The sequence below is a fragment of the Vicugna pacos genome, chromosome 17, assembly GCF_048564905.1.
Source record: "Vicugna pacos chromosome 17, VicPac4, whole genome shotgun sequence".
Classification (NCBI taxonomy): Eukaryota; Metazoa; Chordata; class Mammalia; order Artiodactyla; family Camelidae; genus Vicugna; species Vicugna pacos.
The window spans coordinates 19,215,365-19,228,796 of NC_133003.1; the positions used below are offsets into that span (position 1 = coordinate 19,215,365).

Sequence of the window (13,432 nt, forward strand, 5' to 3'; positions counted from 1 at the left end):
ATTCACTCTTCGAAGGTTACCAAGGGCCTGGGCAGACCCTGTACATGTCGAGGGTGGGGCAACAGAACACAAGCAGACGGGAGCCTATTTCTCTCAAAGAGTCCTTTCAAGAACAGCTGCGCTTCTTTAAGGAAAAACCAAGGTCGGAGGCGACCTGTTTGTCCTGACACTCACCTAAGCAGCTCTATCAGACGCTCCTCCAAGTACTTCTTGGTTCTATTCAGGTCATCCAGGTCAGCGAGCATCTTCTGGTCGTTCTTCTCCCGGTCTCTCGTCTCCTGGCAAAGTCTGTTGTAATACTCCTGGATCTTTGTCTTGGCTTCTTCAAGTTCCTTCTGGGTCCTGGTGGAGGAGTGGTAAGTCTTCCTGATCACCCACTACTTTCGGCTTCCCCTGTGCCTCTGGGCTAACCCAGTCCTCTAATGAGGGGCCCCAAGGCCCTCCATAGGCGGAGCCCCTTGGCACAGCCTACTCACAGGCTGTACACTCTCCTAGCCTTCAAAACTCCCCTCACACCCCCAAACTCTTCACATCACTACCCCCCATGCCAAATACAAGGGGCATTCTGGGAGAGCAGACTTCAGGTCACCAGGTGCATCCCAGGTGGGTTGAACACTTGGTTCTTGGGCAGAGACTGAGGTTGTGAACCTTTGCCCAATGGGTAAGGTTCATAGGCTGGTGATGGGAAGATATGCAAGAGGAAAAAGGAGTCAGGACAGAAAGAAGAGAGGCGTAGCTTCCTGGAGGTGACCACACAGAAGACGACCTGTCCTCCATGTGTCTTTGGGACTCTACACATGGGGCTTGGTGCTGGGCACACAGCAGGCACTGAATTCACACTGCCAGGAGTTCGACCTGACAGCCCTGAGGCCTAAGGAACTCTGTTCTGGGCGCTGCGGAGTCTCAGTCCGTGGCAGGGGGCTGGCTGAACCGCGGTCTTCCCGCCCTTGCCTACTTCTTCTTTGGCTCGTCTATCCCCTAAGGCAGTGGTTTCCCAGGGATGCTTTATAAAGCAAGGCATTCATAAAAGCTCCATTACAACAGGGCTCCGCAAGGCTAATTAATTTGTACCTAATCCAGTTGTCTTTCTATCTCCAGTATCAAGTGTCAAGAGGTTGTTTACTAGACACTGATCTCATGGGTGTGCACACACTTATGCACAATGAAAAAAATTAAGTCCAACCCTGGGCAGGTGGGTTATGCAACTTTAAACAGCTAAAACAATCACTCTGAGATCTTGCAAATAACTAGTTCTAGCATTAAAAAAAAATACCCCTGACTTAGAAGGTTCTCGCTATTTAAATTATTACGTGAATACAACCTGGCTAAGGGCAGCCAGAGTCCTATATGATTAGAACTCTGGAAGGAAGAAATGTGCATCCAGGTTACTGAACATCCAACATGCTCTGGATCTCCCACTGAGCCAGGGCCCAGGCCTAGAGGCAGGGGTAGGAGATGCGTAGAAAAGTTAAAGCTCCAGGACAATTTGGTGTGTCTGTCTTTGCTGGAGGCACAAACACAATCGGGTCCTAGCACTTGCGGCAAGACTAATTTGGCCACATCACAGACGGTGGGCTGATGCTTATAACTCTGGGCAGCCCCAGAGCTTGAAGACGAGGAGGCTCAGGAAGCCTTGGGGCTGGACAGATAGGGCCATGCTTTGCAGCTAACACAATCCTGATGACAAGGTGACACATGATGCGCTCCAAAGACACAGCACTGGAGAGTCTGCAGAAGGACAAACAGCTCCTGGTTCCTGGGACGCTCACCAACTCTCGCATGAGCTTGGGAGAACCCCACACCTAACCCTGCAGTTTCTCATTTCACAGGGAAATGAGGAAGAACTCAAGTCAAAACTCCACAGTGGGGAAAATATACTCACACACCAGCACCCTAAGCAAAACAAAACACAAAACGATCTGTCTGTATATTTTCTAGGGTAATTGTTGAGAAAAAGACTCTGGAGCCAAACGTCTGAGTTCCAATCCTACCATCATCACTTACACACTGTGTGATTCTGAGAAAGTGACTCCACTCCTCTGGGCCTCACTTTCCTCATCTATAAAATGGGATAAATAATAACGCCATCCTCACAGGAGTATTAGGAGGGTTAAATGGGTAAATAAATACAATTAGTCAAAATGGTACCTGCCACATTTTAGGCATTATTTAAATATGTGCTGTTATGAGTACCATGATTATATCCCAATTTTTATTCCACTTCAGTTTTTCCAGAGCATGAAGTTAGTGAACTACAATATGCCCTGCTGGAGATGAGATGATGGGATTGAGGGGGTTCCACAGCTTTCTTGGGGCTGAGACAAGCAGACCGCCAAGGCCCATGGGGCGTGCTCTGGCATAAGCACTTTCTGAGTCTGTGGCTTTTCTTGCAAAAGGACTCCTTTAACCTGACGTGCGTGGCTGACTTTCTAAATGACTGCACCAAACACCCTCTTCCTTGAAAACTCTAACCCCAGCCGTGTGGGCGGACCGCGTTGCGTCACTAACCTGTCCAAGTCACGGCGCAGGGCAGCCCCCTCCTCGTCCTTCCTCAGCACGGCGGCCCGGCACTCTGCGAGGTGCTTGCTGGTGCGGCTCAGCTGCTCTCCCATGTCTGCCTGGGCAGCCTGGCATGGGACAGCAGCGAGAAGATGCTTGGCTGCAGAAGACCGTGCAGGATGCCATCGAGTGACTGGCCTACCCTCCACATCACCTGGCTGGGTCACTTCTAACAGGAGGGGCTTTTGTTTGTTTTTAAGTCCAACAGACCAAGAACTAGCATGTGTGAGGAGTGGGACAGACTCCTACTTGTAGTTATGCCCCTCAAGCATCAAGTGCAACGGGTTGTAGTGGCTGGAGGGGCAGCAGGTGTCCAAATCTCCAAGGTGGGAGTGGAGGTGGGGTGGCAGGCAGCAGGGTTCATTGACAAAGGTCACTGCCCTGAAGACAGATTTCAATGCCTCTCCGGCTCTAGCTCAGGTCAGAATTGCTGACTGCAGAGAGTATCTGCAGAAACGACTAAAGGGGACAACTTCTTTCCTTTCCATAAGACACAGGGGCTGGTGAAAAACCACACTTGGCAGCTCCAGCCAGGTGTCCGGTGGGGGAAGGACCATGACACAGACCCAGGGTGTCTACAAAGGTAAGCTAATGACAGCTTCCGTTGGGGCACTGGAAATCCTACAGGGAGCCTGCTCTGATGTTCCAGTGAAAGCCAAGCCAGATCCCGTCCCCTGGCAGGTCCACACCTTGGGAGCGGAATGATTAGGCAGAAGGTGGGCCGGCCGCTGCTCAGGGCCCGCAGGAGCACTTCCCCTGGGCCTCGGGGGCCCGAGCCTACCTTCAGCTTCTCCACAGCCTCCTCAGCGGCCTGCAGTTGCCGGCCTCGCTCCTCCAGCTGGCCCCTGAGGCTCCTGCACTCCTCACTGGAGGTCTGGAGAGGACAATAAAGGGATCAGGAAAACGAGGTCCTTGCTCTGAGGCTCCCTCAGCCCCATTCCCCAGAGGCGTAAAAACAAGCTACCTCTGTCTTCCCCAAATTCAATAAGCTTTAGGCTTCACCGGTAACACAAGGCTGTCAAGCTTAAGAAACTCAGCTTGGTCCTCAAGCTTAGAATTTCCTTTCTGCCAGGGAAAGGGTGGCATATGAGCCACAGGGATCCACATGAGGTGGGGTGGCACCGGATGGGAGGCACATCTGTGGAAACACAGGAGTTGCCCGAGAGAGGGTCAGGAGTGGTCTGAGAGTACACGGACCCAGAAGCAGACATGTGATAAGCATCGGAAGCCAAAGGCCCGTGGCCGTCTGCCCGTGTCCTCACTCTTAACCCTTTTTCTCCGTGCAGTTCAAGGCACACGGTAATTGCTGTTCTCATAAGCTCGTCTATTCCAAGGGCTTTGTGAAAGTGAATTGAGTCAGTTTCCTACAACTGCACTTGCTACCAGGATGAAGGGACAGAGAACCCAGGGACAGGACCTGAGGCAGTCAGGATCTCACATGCCCAAAGGGGCTGGACAAGTACATAAACGAGCATCAGGAAAATACTAGAGGAAGCAAGAATAAACAAATGGGACCTAATGAAACTTACAAGCTTCTGCATTGCAAAGGAAACTATAAGTAAAACAAAAAGACAACCTCCGAAATGGGAAAAAATTTTTGCAAATGAAACCGAAAAAGGCTTGATCTCCAGAATATATAAGCAGCTTATACGACTTAGTAAGAAAAAACCAAACAACCCAATCCAAAAATGGGCAGAAGACCTAAACAAGCAATTCTCCAAGGAAGACATACAAATGATCAATAGGCACATGAAAAAATGCTCAATATCACTAATTATCAGAGAAATGCAAATCAAAACTACAGTGAGGTATCATCTCACACCAGTCAGAATGGCCATCATTCAAAAGTCCACAAATGACAAATGCTGGAGAGGCTGTGGAGAAAGGGGAACCCTCCTTCACTGCTGGGGGGAATGCAGTTTGGTACAGCCACTGTGGAAAACAGTATGGAGATTCCTCAAAAAACTAGGAATAGACTTAACCATATGACCCAGGAATCCTGCTCCTGGGCATATATCCAGAAGGAACCCTACTTCAAAATGACACCTGCACCCCAATGTCCATAGCAGCACTATTTACAATAGCCAAGACATGGAAACAGCCTAAATGTCCATCAACAGATGACTAGATAAAGAAGATGTGGTATATTTATACAATGGAATACTACTCAGCCATAAAAACAGACAACATAATGCCATTTGCAGCAACATGGATGCTCCTGGAGAATGTCATGCTAAGTGAAGTAAGCCAGAAAGAGAAAGAAAAATACCATATGAGATCGCTCATATGTGGAATCTAAAAACAAACAAACAAACAAACAAAGCCAAAGCATAAATACAAAACAGAAATAGACTCATAGACATAAAATACAAACTTGTAGTTGCCAAGAGGGTGGGGGGTGGGAAGAGATAGACTGGGATTTCAAAAATGTAGAACAGATAAACAAGATTATACTGTATAGCACAGGGAAATATATACAAGATCTTATGGTAGCTCAAAGAGGAAAAAATCTGACAATGTATATATATATGTTCATGTATAACTGAAAAATTGTGCTCTACACGGGAATCTGATACAACATTGTAAAATGATTATAAATCAATACAAAATGTCAAAAAAAAAAAAAGAAAAAAGAAAACACTAGAGGATGCGTGCCTCCTTTAAAGTGGGTAGCCCCCACCCAGCTCTTGCTGACTGCTGCCATGTAGAAATCAGGGCACAGGCTGTGAGATCTTCCAAGATTTCAAAAGCACCACCAAAACTAAATTTGTAAACATCCTGATACTGAAAATGTTGGCTAGTAATTAAGAAAAAAATTCCGTGTGGGACAAACTTGTCTGTGATGGCCTGAGTTTAGGCTTGTGGGTTAAGCAGCCCTCCCCAGCGCTGTGTCCCTAACCTGTTCCTGCAGGGAGAAGGACGCTGTAAACTAAGACAGCAGGACAAGCCCATATTGGCCTGGACCCCCACAGAACATTCTTGGTCCCTCATGTGCCACATGGCTGAAGGTGCATCCCATCCACTTGGGGACCCACCAGCCCTGCCATGGGAGACTGGAGCAGCTCAGAGGATCAAGGTGACGGTTACCTTGAGTTTGCTCTGGTAGTCCATGATCTCGGTGCTCAGCTGGAACTTGAGGGTGTCAAGCTCCTGGCATGCAGTCTCCCGGAGGCTCTGGGCCTGCTGCTCGGTCTGGGCCAGCTGTGCCTGCAGGCCAGGCAGTGAGCTGGCTGCCTCCTTGGCCACCTTCAGCTTCTCCTGCAAGCTCTCCTTCTCTTGCTGCAGCTCTGTCACTTGGTGTTCCAGGCCCTCCCGCTCCCTGGAGGCTGCCTCCTTGGCATCCTGAAGCTCCTGGACAGCATGAGCCAGCGCCCCTTCCATCCGCTCTTTCTCCGCAGTCAGCACACAGACCTGGATGCCGAGCTCGGCCGTGTCGGTGTTGGCCCGGTGCAGCTGCTCCTGCAGCTCCGCGTGTTCCAGCTGGGCCTCCTCCGAGCTGCATTTTGCGTGGCACAGCTCTTCCCGCAGGGCTTGGAGTTCCTCCTCCCTCCACTGGGCCTCGCCAGTCCTCTCCTCCTGTAGTGTCCCTTCGCGCTCTGAGCACTGCAGTAGTTCTTGGACATGGGCCCTGTTGAGGGCTTCATTCTGCTCCTTCAGTTGCTGCACAAGGGCCTTGTGCTCCCTCAGAGCGGCCTCGGTCACACTCAACTGGCTCTGCACCTTCTCCTGGTCCCCTAGGGCTGCCTTCAGCTTGGCCTGGAGGTCCACCATCCCCACCTGCAGTCGCTGGGCCTCTCCCTGATGGATCTCCAGCTGCACCTGAGACAGGGCCAGCTGGGCTGAGAGCTCCTGGGGTGTGTGGTCTTGAGGTGGGCTGAGCCCCTGGTGGCCTTTGTCTGCTGTGAGGGTCTCGATCAGGTGGGTCTGCTGGTGGCACTGGCCTTCAAGAGCTCTGAGCTCCCCTGCCCGGGCCTCTGCCAGCTGCCGGCACTGCTCCATCTGCTCCCGCAGTTGCTGGCACTCGGCCTCTTTGCTTTGCAGGGCAGCCTCCTTCTCTGCTATGTGGGCCCTCATGGTCTCCTTGGCCTTCTTCACAGCCAGGAGGCTCGCCTCCATCTGGTCTCCCATGTGCCGGATGCTGGCCTGCTCTGACTCCAGAGAGGTCAGGGAGCCCTGGATGGCTGCCTCCCGCTGCTGCAGAGCTTGGTAATCAGCCTGCAGGGCCTGAAGCTTATCCTCCAACAGCTGGTTGCGCTCAACCACACTCTGCAGCTCCTTCTCCAGCTCTCTGTTGGCCTGTTGGAGCCTCTCCTCCTGGCTGCCCCCTTGCATCTTGAGATCATCTGTCTGTCCCTCCTGCAGGCCCCTCTGATCCTCCTCCAGCTTCTCGCAGGCCCGCTGCAAGGGGGAGCTCAGAGTCTCACTCTTCTCACCCGCCACAGGCAGATCTGGGCCTGGCTGCACAGCAAGTCGCTCCAGCATCCCCACCTTCTGGCTGAGGTGGTCTTTGTCCTGAATGAGCTGCTTCTTTTGCTCCTCCAGGTCACTCACATGCTGGCTCACCTGTGTCAGCTGGGTCTCCAGGAGCTGCAGCTGCCGTGTCAGGGATCCAGCCTCCTGTTCCAGTAGCTCCTTCTCCTCCTGCTGCCGCTGCTCCTCTCGCCTCACCTCCGCAAGCTCTTCCTCCAGGAAGCTCAAGCGGGCCAGCGACTCCTGTAGCTGGCAATGGAGCTGGGCTGCCTCCTGCCCCTTCAGGGACAACTCTTCCCGGAGTGGGGCCATCTCCTCCACCAGGCGCTCCAGGCTGGCCCGGGCCTCCTCCTTCAGCTGCAGCTCCTTGGTCAGCTGCTCCAGCTGGGCACTCTGCTGCCTGCTGAGCTCCTGGACTTGGGTGTGCTCCCCTTCGAGGGCCTGGAGCTTCTCCCCCAGCTTCTGGATCTCCAGGGCCAAGTCATTGGGGCCATGCTCTTGCTTTCCCTCTGCGTTTGTGTCTGCCTTCTGCTTGGCCACACCCAGCTGGTCTGGGACATCAGCTGAGTGCTGCTCCTTACTGCCCAGGGAGTCCCGTGTGGCCTTGAGCTCCCAAGCCAGTGGTTGCAGCATGCACTCCAGCCGCCGCAGGGCAGAGTGGTAATCCTCCTCCTTCTCAGCGGCACCCAGCCCCAGGGCCTGCAGGCACGTCTGCAGCTCCTTCACAGTGTTCTCTGTGGCCTGGGTGACCTCCCACTGCTTCTGGAGCGCGGCCACCATGCCAGCGAGGCGCAGGTTGTCCTCAGCGGCAGCGCGACCCCTGTCCTTCTCCACCTGAAGCTGCTCTCCTTGCAGGCTGACAGCCGCCCTCAGCTCCTGGTTCTCTCTGTCCAGCTGCTGCATCCGCTCCTGCAGCTGCTTCTCCCGCACCTCCAGCTGGTCCAGCTCCAGCCGCATATCGTCAAAGCCCTCCAGGGCCTCATTGTTTAAGGGGTTGCTCAGGTCAAGGTTGGAGGTCATCTCCTGAGTCTGGGGAAGAAAAACAAAAACAGGTGGCTTAGGGATGAAGCTACATGGCTGCTTGGCAAAGCGTTAGAGTTTAATGAGAACAGAAGTAAAAACACAGCAATTACATGACCTAAGGTTAGTCCACTGAGCTATTCAAAGGACTAGAACATCTTCGCTCAAAGCATCACTCAACAGCACACCCTAGAAACATGACGCCACATGCATAAGTTCCACTGAGACTCAGAACTTGCATTTCCCATCCAGCCTCCGCTATTGGTAACATAAGGGATGCTGGCTCTTAGAGAAATGAATTTATAGTAAATTACTGTTCACCTACTGCACCATACCCACAATTCCCGCTGTGATTAAACCACAAAATAGGGTAAAAAGTTAGTGTATCCTCTACTCTTTATGCTTCTTAAGTTGATTACTCTTATTTCATTTTGCTGATTAATTTCAGTATTCTTTCCTATTAAACTATAGGATACATTTACATTTCTAACAAGATTAATAAAACTTACCCTGCCCACTAACATTTACTGAGCACTAGCCTATACCAAGCCCTTGAGCATTGTATGTGTGTAGCCTCGTTTACTCCTTACACCCGCCTTACAAGTTGGAATGACTAATATGACCCCCATTTTATGGATGGGAGAGCTGAAGTCACCTTCCCAGGGTCACACAGGTGGCGGGTAACAGAGTCAGGATTTGATTTTGCTGCTTTTAACCATAGTGCTAAACTGCTTCTTTTAAAACACCTCAAGAATTAAAAAGAATTTAACATTTAAAAGGCCTACGTTCCTTTTGGTTGTAAAAACCCAGACTACCCCCAGAAAACAGTGGGTAGTACTGAGGTGTTGTACTTCTGGGGTCGCAACACCAGGAGTCTGAGAACATGACCCTGAGTTGGGAGAGGCAAGGACATGCCCCAGTTGACGTGACTGTGAGGGAGTCCCCAGCCCTCCCGGCATTACCTGCAGGTAGCTGCTCACCAAACTGCTCATGCTGGAGCTTCGGCTGGGGGGTCTCCATAGGTAAGCAGAAGAGCCAGTGCCCAAGGTCCTCCTGTGGGGCCACAGAACAGACATGCCTGCATCAGAGCAGGAAACACACACACACACTCAGGAAGGCCTTGGTTGTCACTAAGCAACCACATGTTGCACTCCCAGGTACAGCAAGAAGGCAAAGGCCAACAATTCCCAGCAAAGCACACATTCAGGTTGGTCGTGGCAGCTGGACTCTGCCGCTGATGCTTTGTTCCCGCAGCCAAAAAAGAATGAAGTGAATAAAGTGTTTCCCATTTTTGGTTTAAGTTTTCCTAGAACCTTCAATATCAGTCATAACTAGTCTACTAGTGAGGAACCAGCAGCAGTCAGTCTGGTAAATAAAGGTCATGCCGTGCCCTGGGCCTCGAGGTCACTGCTTTACATTATGTTACACGTTGTGGTGTGGCTGGAAGACCTCTTCTGGTTCATGCACCTGCACTAGACATTTCCCTCACTGCAGAGAGTTCTACTTGATGGCACCAGACACTAAATGAAACGCACTTTTACTTGACCAGAATCTCATCCTTAATCTATAATTATTGCATTTTAAACCTTGTTCATCTCCACAACCCAGCAACTGCATTTCTTAGTATCAACCTGAAAGGCAGTCAAGTCTGTGCATAAAGGAGACGTGTGGGGATGCTCTTGGCAGCATTTCTGTGGTGGAAAAAGCGGAACCAGATGAACTCCACACAGCTAGGGCAACAAATACTATTTATTCACACAATGGAATATTCCATGCCATGGGTCGACAATCTTTAATGTAAGGGGCCAGACAGTGAATATTTTGTGTTCACAAGCCTTATGGGCTCTGACACAACAACTCATCTCTGCCACCATAGCATGAAAGCAGCCACACACAATACGTAAATGAAGGTGTACTACACACTGTCCTGCTCCACATCAATAGAACCTCATGTGCAAACACAGATAAAAAATCTCAAAAATAGTGTGGAATAAAAAAAGCAATTTGCAAAAGGATAGCTATCTCATGATTCAATGTGTGCAAATTTTAAAAACATATACAAAATTAAACTATATATGTACTACCTAGGGGCACACGTGTAGCAAAACACAAAAATATTTGGGAATGACATGCATCCACTACAGGGTTGTGATTACTTCTAAAAAGGGAGAAAAGGAGAAAGGATGGCAGTGGGGTGGGGCTTTATTCAGATCTATATTTTATTTTTTGGGAAAAAAAATATGCATCAGACATAGCAACAACAACAAAAAACCAAAAGAACTAGCTCAAAGGGGCTCCAACTGGCCAAACATGAAACAATTTAAACTTTAAAATAATTACAGTGATAGAATATAACCTAGTAGATAAAATAAGAATTCATGAGTCAATACTGATATAAATGAATAAATAAATGAGGAAGAAGGAACAGATCTTCCTTATAACAGAATGCCAAGTACTAACACAGAAGGAAAAATGTCATTAGAAGATCACTCTGGTACCCATGATTGTAACTGACTTGGCAAGATTTAGGAAGGGATGCTGAAACCAACAGGAGACAGGTTTAAAAGAAACAGGACAATAACAATCTCAAAATGTCTTCTCATAAGATGCATATTACTTACAAAGAAAGAAACAGTAACTTTAGGAGAATCCTGGCCTGCAACACTACCTTAACCAAATGATCATGGTTAGCCTCACTAATAATGAAACAAATCAACATCCTGTGTCTCTGGATACAACGAGCTGGGAAGGACACAATACCTGGGGTACTTCTGCCAAAAATGCTTAATTTGAATCCAATAATGAGGAAACACTAGACAAACTCAAACTGAGGAAGATTTTACAAAATAACTGACCTACACTTTTCGAAAATGTCTATGCTATGAAAGACAAAGGCTGAGAAACTGTTCCAAACTAAGGACTAGAGGGACAAGACAATTCACTGACATGTGATCCTGGGTCTGCTCCTGAATTATAAAAGACATGACTGGCATAATTGTTAAAATTTGAACATGGTTTGCAGATTAGACAGCAGTACTGTATCAATGTCAATTTCCTGATTTTAATAACTGTACTGAGGTTATGTAAGAGGATGTTCTTGATTTTAGGAAAAACACGATGAAGTACTTAGGAGTAAAGGGGAATCCAGTCTGTAACTTATTTTCAAAGGATGCAGGGAATAGAACAGAATGTTTACATAGAATGATAAAAACAGTTGCAGTAAAATACTGACAACTGGGGAATCCAGGTGAAGGCTAGGTGAGTGCTCTGTGCTATTTTTACAACTTCTCTGTAATCCTGAAATGATTTCAAAATTGAAAAGTTCTAAAAAGGACACATAACGTAAACATGGCAAAAGTGTTAGCTCTTAAATCCTGGTGGTTGGCACATGGGTTCCATGATAGTCAATACTTCTCTCTCCATAGAAAGAATTCCCTAATAAGAAATATGGAAGTTGGAATCTGAAAAAATACCTTATTAACAGAAAGCAAAACAAAACAAAGAAGGCCAGGTTTAAATTCAACCTGAGTCTGATGCCCTGGCCCTGCTGCCCGCCAGGTGTGTGATGCTGGGCAAGTCCCTCCACTCTCTGAGCCTGTTTCCTCAGTATCTCCCTCCTGGAGAAGCTGAGAGGATGCAGCTGGATGGCATGTGAGGTGAGTGCCGTACTGGTGTAAGAAATGAAAACACAGCAAAGCAACCTTTCTGGCAACACTTACATGGATGAGCTTTTGCTCCCTCTTCTTGTGGCCTCCATGGTAACTTGATCTGTGAGAACACCACTGAGAAAAGCCAACTTGCTCCTCCCCCACCCCCACGCCAACAAGTCCCTTAACACATTTGAAAACCTTGGGTTTTCCATATGCATCTCCACTGACTCATACCCGCTGGCCAATTAGGTTAGTTTAAGGTTGGAACCTTCAGATGTTATCACTAGTTACAACAGTCACAATTCAACCAAGTCTGTAAAATTAGCAAGAGTAAGAGTTGCAAAGCTTCAGGTAATTCACTGCACAAGCAAAACTGCTTTGGGTAGACTGTGTGGCCCACTTCAAAACCTCAAGTATCTCTTTCCCCCCCTTTTCAACCAGGCAGCTAACTCTTCAAGTACCTGGCAAACGTCGGCCAGGCAGCATCCAGGTCATAGCCCCTCGATGCCAGGTCAAACTGGACGTCGGTCAGCTCATAGAGCTGGCCCACGATGTCAGAGCTCAGCTTTGGCTTCAGAAAGGGGCTCCTTGCGTAGTACCAGTCACTGCAGGGAAACACAAAAAGGAATGGATAAAGACAAGGGAAGAGTGAATTTAATCAGCCCTCCCAGTATGGCTCTGCCTCATCAAATTTCAACTCAGGTACTAAAATTAACTAAGGACAGACAGTCAGACATACCCCAATTTGACTTTCACTGTAGGAGCACATAACTCTCAAATAAACTTCCTCTTCTTCAAGGAAACTAATGAAATAAACTAGATACTTGTTTATTTATTATTTATATCATATCTATTCCCCCAAAGAATGTCAGAAACCTTAAATCTGAACTACTTGCCAAGAAAGGGCAGTTGTAGGGGAAAGAATAGTTCCTTTTTGAAAGAAAATCTCATCTTCTATTCCTTCCCAGAGAACTTAATACAGGTCACTGAATGCACTGCTAATTTCTCTCCAGACACCAATTTAAAAACCAAGGAACAAAATATCTGCACTTTGAGGTGGTGGTTGTTTCATTTTACGTGAAGCAGTAAAAATTAAAAAGACAACACAGGTGAGTTTACTGAGCTACTTGGCTGATGTCTGTGAACTGGGACACACTGCAAGTCAAGCTGTTTATGACAGTTTTCAACAAACATCCCAACAAAACAACCTAATCAGAAGTGCGAAGGTTCTCAACTCAGTGAATTCACAAAGTCGGGCACATGTTCGAGAAATACACCTTTATGCAAATCAATCTTAAAGGTGACAAGGTGAAACAAAATATTTTCCCCCCAAAGTTTTTAACTCAGATGTGATTTCTTTGATTAATTAGAAGAACATTCCTGAGGGAGGGGCGAGGCAGAGCTAGAAAAGGGGTGCCAGGCCATCCAAAGAGGCTCAACTGATTGGCACCTGGTCAGATGCTCCTAATCTGACGCCCTCTCCCCCTTCACACGCCTGTCCCTCTCCTCTCCTTCCTCCTCCCTGTCCCACTGAGGCTGCAGCCCTTGGTTGCCCATCACCATCTCCAGGGAGTCCAGATATGTGGAGCAGGTGCTGACTCAGTGCCTCATGTGAGGCCCCAGGCTTGGTGGTATTAAAAACTCCACAGGTGATTCTGCTGAGAGGCCAAGGCTGCCACCCACTGGTGCAGGGTGACCACTGGGGTCTGTCCATTAACGCCAGCACCAAGGAC

General features: G+C 48.6%; 1 protein-coding gene across 3 annotated transcripts in view; it reads right to left on the reverse strand.

The window, feature by feature from the left end:
• Positions 1–13,432, reverse strand: part of FYCO1 (FYVE and coiled-coil domain autophagy adaptor 1) — a 68,951-nt gene that overhangs the window by 36,755 nt on the left and 18,764 nt on the right. For all 3 annotated transcript variants that reach the window (XM_072941119.1, XM_006200780.4, XM_072941120.1), the window contains exons 6-11: positions 12,161–12,304; positions 9,012–9,102; positions 5,647–8,058; positions 3,341–3,433; positions 2,509–2,627; positions 175–342 (exon numbers count right to left, since the gene is read on the reverse strand). In XM_072941119.1, the coding sequence (XP_072797220.1) occupies positions 175–342; positions 2,509–2,627; positions 3,341–3,433; positions 5,647–8,058; positions 9,012–9,102; positions 12,161–12,304 (3,027 nt within the window). The remainder of the gene's footprint in view (positions 1–174; positions 343–2,508; positions 2,628–3,340; positions 3,434–5,646; positions 8,059–9,011; positions 9,103–12,160; positions 12,305–13,432) is intronic.